Source organism: Seriola lalandi, unplaced genomic scaffold, assembly GCF_002814215.2.
Source record: "Seriola lalandi dorsalis isolate HSWRI2012SDOR001 ecotype SW California unplaced genomic scaffold, Sedor1 jcf7180002054578, whole genome shotgun sequence".
In the NCBI taxonomy this organism is placed as follows: Eukaryota; Metazoa; Chordata; class Actinopteri; order Carangiformes; family Carangidae; genus Seriola; species Seriola lalandi.
In genome coordinates this window covers 803,654-811,498 of record NW_019525131.1, presented here as the reverse complement: position 1 = coordinate 811,498, position 7,845 = coordinate 803,654, and the positions used below count along the sequence as shown (strand labels likewise).

Sequence of the window (7,845 nt, the reverse complement as noted above, 5' to 3'; positions counted from 1 at the left end):
ACAGGGATCCATGATGGGATGTCGCAATCTGTGCATTCTCAGGTTAATTGAGGTGATGTAAGTGTAGATTTTGAACACTTCACATCTCTTTCTGCGCACGGAACTTTGGTTAATATGTGGGCGTGGACGTGTCAATCCAATATGTGTGGATGTCTCAATCAAGTATGCATGGACAATCTCTCTTTCTCTCTTTCTCTCTCTATACATATATAATACATACATATATAATACACACATATATATATATATATATATATATATATATATACATATATACACCTTTTAAGTCCAACATTAGGAGCTGGAATCAATTTTTGGCAAGTAAAATACTGCATTGTATGTGTTGCATTGGCCCTTTACACAGTTTTGAACTAGTGAAAACTACTGGTTATGATATAATCTTCAAATCATAATTGTGGTGAGTGATTTGAAGTTATTTTGAGGCAGAAAACCCTTTCAGTCCAAATGTCAGAAAGTCATACATAAGTCAGACATACATCATGTTAATAACAGTCTATTTAACAAGGATATCAGACATAACAGACATACAAACATAAAAATAACGTTATTGACTGTAATCACGTTAATATCATGCCTAATTACACTATAAACAGCAAACACGTTTATGGCCGCAAATTCTGTTGAAATAAACGTTATCGTCTCACACATACATGACATCACTATTAACTCGGATATAGAGTTAGTGTATTTGTTCGTAATGGCTGTTTGATCCAGATGAAAGCAGCTGTAGACGCATGGAAACTGCGCTTTTCAGCTTTAAAAGGCTGCGCGCGCTCCCGCGGACGGAAATCCCTTTTTGGGAGGCAGTCACTTTTTGGCACGACACCGGCACCGTTCTCTGTTCTGTTCGTGGACAGCAGGGTGCAGTAATGTGTCTTTAGACGCAGTAAGAAATTAAAAGAAGAAGAAGAAGAAGAAGACGCACTATAGCAACGGTCAAACAATGGCGGACTCAGCTGTTGTGCTGAGGTCCTTATTTATCTTTTGTTTATTTCTGTCGTTTAAAGTCTCGACTACAGACGAAATTACAACGAACCACACATTTAACACGACCGTGTCCGATGACCGTAACGTGACTTCTAACGTTACAGACAGTTATACAACCGCTCAGCCTCCAGAGTCTGAGACTACACAACCGATACAGATCTACAGCAGCACAGAGCAGCCCGGTCAACCGACACCTCCCGCGGAGCCGCTGCCCGCCTCCGGTCGCCTGCTTACTCCTGCTACTAACGGTTCGAGTTAACCGTAGAGTTAACCCAGTACACGGTTAAACACATTCTCAGCTCTTAGTGTTGTTTTAAATAGCTAGTTAACTGAGGTTTACACTAAGCTAATGTGGTAGTTAGCAGTGAAGCAGTTCTTTTTGTCTAAAACGTTTATTAGCTACAGGAATCAAAACCGGAGGTTCAGAAGTCTGTATGTATGTCCAGTTCGTTAATTCACTGATCTAAATAAGTCATATGATTATATAGATTAAGTTAGGTTTAGTTCCAGTTTTCTCAGTCAGGTGGAGAGAGTCTCAGGCAGGTGGATGGACAGGCTCTGTTTTGAGTTTCCCTCTAACCCGGGGGTCTCCAAACTTTTTTCCTCTGAGACCAAAATGTTAACATAAGCTAAAAAAAACATGGCTCAAGTTGAAGCCACTCATTTAATCCATGACAACATATTTCCTGTTTGTTAAGAAGTTAAATTTATATCTGTTCTGTTATCAGAAGAGTTGATCTGATTGACAGATCTGATCGATCAGCTGACAGTTGATCTGATGTAAGCAAACTCATTTGACTGACAGCTGACAAGTAATGATTTGGTGTTTGGGGGTATCTGTGTATTTGATTTAGTTCATTTGGAATAAATTTACTGAGTGAAGTTGTGCTACTGGTAGCTCATGATCTAACCTGTGTGTGTGTGTGTGTGTGTGTGTGTGTGTGTCAGTTGACAGCGTGTGTCCCTGTGACCAGTCCAGAGGTGTGTGTGACATCAACTGCTGCTGTGACAGGGACTGTGGTGAGGAGGTGGCTCTGTTCACCGGCTGCTCCGTGACCTCGGTCAGGTGAGTTTTCAGTCACTGAGATACAGTTGAAGGCTTGTGCTGTTACCTGTGTAGTCATACGTAATAAAGGTCTTAAAAATACAGAGGCTTCTGGCAAGCAGCTAAACATCTGTACTGACATTGAAAACATTGAGGAGGTAATAACTTACATTGTACATTTGACATAAAGTACTGTACATCTCCACAGCACTGTCAACACAATATTCACCAATCTGCTGCTCTCACTCTCTCTTTGTCACAGAAACACTGTTTTTAATTCACTCATTTATTCAGTCACTTCCATTTACTTACTGTCAACGAAACTGAGCTTGTTCTTCCCACATGTCAGATTAAAAGGATGGTGATGGATCAGCGAGGGCTAATGGCCTTCGAGGCCCTTTAATGTGAAAGATCCAAGCAGGAAATGTTGTCTCATTGACAGCGTCTTAACAGCAATTTTAAAAAATGCTGAATGGAAGTGACTAGAAGTTATTAGTGAATAAAGAGAGTCTCAGTGGTCTGAACCCATTTATTGAATCAACCACTCTTTTGGCAAAACCATAAACAATTTTCATTTGGTTAAACACAAGTTTCAGATCTCATTTCACCTTTTTACAAAACTCCAAACACATTTTCACTCACTAAAACACACTGTGCACTGTGATGACATATTTTTACCACAGGTTTCATAACTTACACACAACAACTCAAAACTGTTCACACTTGTTACTAATGATGTCTTAAAACCAGTATCAACCAGGTCAAAGTGCACAGGTTGATCAAGAAATTAGTTTTAGCAATTGTAAAAAACTGTAAGAGCAACATCTTTTACAAACAGTATCTACACAGGCTCATCCTCACTGTTTATTTTTCTCTGTTTCCAGTGGCAACAAGCAGCTGTGCAGCCATGATGTGGCGTTGTACTCTTTAGGCAGCACCGTAGACGGCTACTCAGATCCACAGGTGTCTGTCACCAAGGAGACCAGTTATGACATTTTCTGCATTCAGTCACAAAACAGTGAGTCAGTTGGTAGATTTAGATTGATCTTCAGGATCAGGCTGGTGTTATTGTTCTTCAGAATATATATAATGTGCAGAATATTGCTGTTTGAGGAGTTCCTCGTAGACTGAACCAGACCACAGACAGGAGCAATAATGTCACTAATGACTACCAGGCTCTTTGCCTACAGTCTGTTTCAGCTGCTGATTGATGTTTGTGTGCAGGTGTTGATGGATTCTCTCATCCCTCTCCTGTTCTTCCAACCAACGGCAGCTTTGACTCTCTGTTTCAACAATTCACCAGCTTTATGTTTGACCTGGAGGGAAACAGAGGTCAGCTGTCTCCTGCAGAGCTCCGGGCCTCCTCTGGATACCAGGTACATCTCTGTAGTCACTGTTCACCTTTCTCTGGTTTTCTTTAACTGTCTACAGCACTTAACACTATGTTGGCTCTCTGCTGACAGGTTGTGTTTTTGTGTTTGTGTGTTTTCAGTTTGGGGATGAGATGCTGACGGCAGGTGAAGGTGGAGACAGAGGTTTGTTCTCACTGCCAGCTCCTGGTCTCACTGCTGACTGTGTGGACACCAGTCCTGCAGGTAGATAAGACTTCTGTTGAGCAGCTAATTGAGTGAGTTGCACAGCAGTGTTTATCTGACATTAATTATATAAAATCAGCTGCTGTTAGTGGGATCGTCTCTGCTCACCTGAGCTGCATCATGTTCTTTTGTTGGTCTCTGTGTCAGTATCATTGTGTGTGTTGTTTAAAGCTGTCCAGCACACACAACACTGCTGATGAACTGCAGCATCTGACAGTCAAACTATCAGTGGTTTTAAATACCTCTGAACACTGACCGATGACCTCTTGTAACTTCACTGACTGACACACACTGGATCTTAATGTTGGGAATAAACTGCATAGAAAAGTAAATACAGCTCAGTTAGAGGGAGGCCACAGATGACATATAAAGAGTAAAGTTTTCAGACTGTACTTTGAACCTTTCCCCTCACAGAGGCACTACAGAGCAGTGAAATACTCTGTCTGCTTTCATCTCACCTTTCTCCCATTTTATTTTATTTGATGTAACTTCGTCCTTGTCCTCATCCCTGTCCTGTGTTGTCAGTTGTGTTGCTTTTATACCTCTGCACCGGCGCCAGTCAGGGTTGGAGGCATATTTTTTTCGGGCTGTCCATCTGTCCGTCCATACATATGTACGTACGTACGTCTGACCCATTCTTGTGGACACAATATCTCAGAAACATCTTTGGCGGAACTTCTTCAAATTGGGCACAAACATTCAGGATGAGAAGGTTAGATTTTGGGGGTCAAAGGTCAAAAGTCACAGGTGTGGTGACCTCACAAAACACAGTTTTGGCCTTTTGAACGCAATGTCTCTGTAACACCTTAAGGGAATTTCTTCAAATTTGGTAAAAACGTTCATCTAGACTGAAACCTAACCCATAACTCAAGACTTCACAGCAATTATGACAAACTTTCACACTAATGGTTCATGTTTTCTATGACTCTGGATAAACAGGGATGTAACCTGAAACTTGTCTGAGTGGAGGAGGCAGACAACCACCAGGAGGTGATTCTAGTTCATTATGTTGTGTTCTCTGATCTGACCTGAGAACAGTCACCATAAACCCATGGTCATACCAGACCAAGAAAAGCTGCTGAGCGCACTGACCTGAGCACAGCTCTGTTTCATTCAACTCTTCACTCATAACAAAAAGGCTGTGTTATTACTTCTACCAAAAGTTACAGACTCTGCCCTTAAACGTCTTCTCCCAGAATAAGACCACACAGCCTGAAGTCACAGTCACACATCAGCTGATTCTCTGCATGAGTTCAACATGTTTGTTCCTGCAGACACACAACATCCCTCAGCCTCCAACACTGTGATAACAACAAGTACATGATGTTTATAACAGCAACTGCAGTGGTTATTGTTGTATGGCTCCTGTCATAGAACAACAGAGGACAAAGTGCAACACAAATAAAAGCGAAGCACAGGCTGATCAGTGTGATTGACTTCCTGTAACATGGAACGGTTCAGCAGGACAGAGGTGAGGCGATGGTGGATCTGAAAAATCCTCTCATCACTTCATTTCCTCTTATTCAGATGATTTCATTATTGATATTAATAGCTTGTTAAATAGAGTGTTAAAGGAACAGTCTGACATTTGAGGAAAGAAGTTTCTTTATCATCTTGTGTTATTGTAGTTTCTTATTTCAAACATGTTTTCTAAAATGAGTATTTTTCTTCCTTTATGAGTGTTTTCATTGATAACCTTTGTTTTGACAGCGTTCTTAAAGGATCAGAGCAGAGCCTGTTCCCGGCGTCTGGTCCTGCACCAGGACTGCAGCACTTCAGCGGCCCTCAACATGGACACCTACACTAACATCCATGTCTGTGCCGTGAGTCTGCTGCACTCTGTCTCTTCCTTAAAAACATCCACACTCACGTTCTTACTCTCTGAGGTGATAGTCGTGATGTTGATGCTGTGATTAAAGGAGCAGGGTTCACTTTTTGTCGGCCTGTTGATATTTATCATCAATAGTTATGTATTTAATTATTGACAAAATAAAGTAACATGGATCTGTAAATAAATTAAAAAAACACTAAAATGTTTCAAACATGAAGTAACTGAACATAAAGAATCATTTAAAGATGTTTAACTAAATCTTCTCTACTCTACAGGTGAAGAATAAAGATGCAGCAGTAAGTATTTTAAATTGACTGGCTCCAGCTTCTTAAAGGGAAACTTCACACTCAGTAGGTTTTATGTAGAGCATGTTTATAACACTATCTACTGATCCTGGCCCCATTTTACAGTTTTCTTTACGATGGAAGTTATTATTGCAGAGAAAAATCCAGTAGTTGTGTTAAAAATCTATGATGAGACACTCCACCTCTAAACTACAGACACCACATATAAGAAGGACTTTGGGTCATGCAAGGGAAATACAAGCCCTTACCAGTCGATAGAAGTTAGACATTAAAAAAAGATTTCTTTAATGGTTCCACTAATTCTGTGGAATTAAAACATTAAAATGTCTGAAAACCGGAGGAGAGACAGAGGAAGATTGGAGAAATCGATAATGAAAATAAATGTCTAACTGATTACTAAGTGACAATAAACAGAGTAGAAGTGGTTACATGACCATCATAATGAGAGACTCAGAGGTTTCAGAGTTTAAATGATGCAACTCCATAACAAACGTGTTGAAACAATGTATTCAGAATTATGTGTTCATATGTCTATGTAGAACCACAGTGTCTCCATGGTGTACAGTTACATTTTTGTTCTTTTTAATTGTATTTTATTTATAGTTTTTTTTTTTTTAGTTTATTTTAGCCTTCAAATCCCACAATGCGCCTCAGCTCAGTGTTGATCTGCAGATGTTGGACGCTGTGAAATAATCACATATTGTCACATGCCTCACAGCCTCTGCTAACCCAGGAAATTTAGCAAGACAGTGACATTTGTTTTGAACATGAACGTGTCTCCATCATTGTCTTACCACACAGAGCAGAAACTGAGGTTAATGCTGCAACTCAGACACAGAACTATGACTCCTTTCTCTCTGCTGATACGGAGAATCTGTACTAACTAACCTATACCAACAAAGCATCAGTGTAACTGTTGTCAGTATTTAAAGCGGCACAATAACCACTCTGATCTGTTTTCTACTGTGACTCAAGCAACGTTCAAGTCTCTGTAAATTGGTGTTGAAGTGTTGTTGTGATGTGGAATTAATGGAGACTCTGTGAACTGATATAAACTGCTATAAATGAAGCAGAGGGTGAATATGGGTGAACATGTCTGACTGATGTGTCTCTGGTGCTGCTGCAGCTTGTTCCTGTGGAGGTAGCTTCAGTCGTCCTGCAGTCTGTAGACCAGACTCAGACTGAGCTGAGCATGAGTGAGAGAGAAGACCTCAGTCCTGTTCTCCTGAACCCCGGCCTCTGTGCTAATGTGGTCCTGAAGGTGAGTCCACTAGAGTCCAGCACCTGACAGTTTGTAGAGTAAAACCTGTATTTATAACATTATCTACCAGAACATTGCAAGTGTTGTTCTCGTCAGGGGGGAAGAACTGCTGAAACAAACACAGACATCTTAGTACACATACACTCTGTGAGCACTTTATTAGGGACACCTGTACAATCAAATACAGAGCATAGCATCTACCTTTACTGATCTCATCATGTTCACTGTTTGTTGAAAATTAGTAAATTCATAACATGTTAATTACTGAGCTCGGAGTTAGAGGTGCTGTTGTTCTTTTTCTGTTTTTTCTACTGTTGATCTGTTGACAGAAGAAAGAAACAGTCAGTGAATTTTTGGAACAACAGTTATGATCAGATCTTCATCAAGTTACAACAATGAACAAACACAATCCATTTTAACTAACAACACACTCAACATCATTGTGTTGTTATCGTCCATATTAAAAACATGATTCAAACATTCACAGTGTGGCTGAAATAGTGTGTGACATGAACAGAAGCAGAGTGGAGTCAGGAGTTATCAGACCTGGAGTCAGTCAGTGAAACCAGACTTCTAACCAACACTCAGACATTTAGAGAAACATCAGCTGATGTGAACCAGGCCTCACAACAAAGATCTCAGAGACTGAGGACGAAGAAGAGATGATGAGCATGAAGCTGAAAGAGTCTCTGAGTTCAGATCTTCATCAGTCCACAGTCACACAGACTGTCTATAGATGGACATGATTCAGTTCAGTGTGTGTGTGTGTGTGTGTGTGTGTGTGTGTGTGTGTGTGTGTG

At 40.5% G+C, this 7,845-nt stretch overlaps 1 protein-coding gene across 2 annotated transcripts in view; it reads left to right on the top strand.

Moving 5' to 3' along the window:
• Positions 1 to 927: 927 nt before the first annotated feature.
• LOC111663594 (tectonic-1) overlaps positions 928 to 7,845 on the top strand; it is a 13,616-nt gene continuing 6,698 nt past the window's right edge. The window contains exons 1-8 of one of the 2 annotated variants that reach the window (XM_023417848.2): positions 928 to 1,256; positions 1,957 to 2,074; positions 2,938 to 3,071; positions 3,278 to 3,429; positions 3,546 to 3,648; positions 5,359 to 5,471; positions 5,755 to 5,775; positions 6,911 to 7,045. In XM_023417848.2, the coding sequence (XP_023273616.1) occupies positions 965 to 1,256; positions 1,957 to 2,074; positions 2,938 to 3,071; positions 3,278 to 3,429; positions 3,546 to 3,648; positions 5,359 to 5,471; positions 5,755 to 5,775; positions 6,911 to 7,045 (1,068 nt within the window). In that variant the 5' untranslated portion in view covers positions 928 to 964. The remainder of the gene's footprint in view (positions 1,257 to 1,956; positions 2,075 to 2,937; positions 3,072 to 3,277; positions 3,430 to 3,545; positions 3,649 to 5,358; positions 5,472 to 5,754; positions 5,776 to 6,910; positions 7,046 to 7,845) is intronic. The other variant, XM_023417847.2, reaches the window with a different exon arrangement.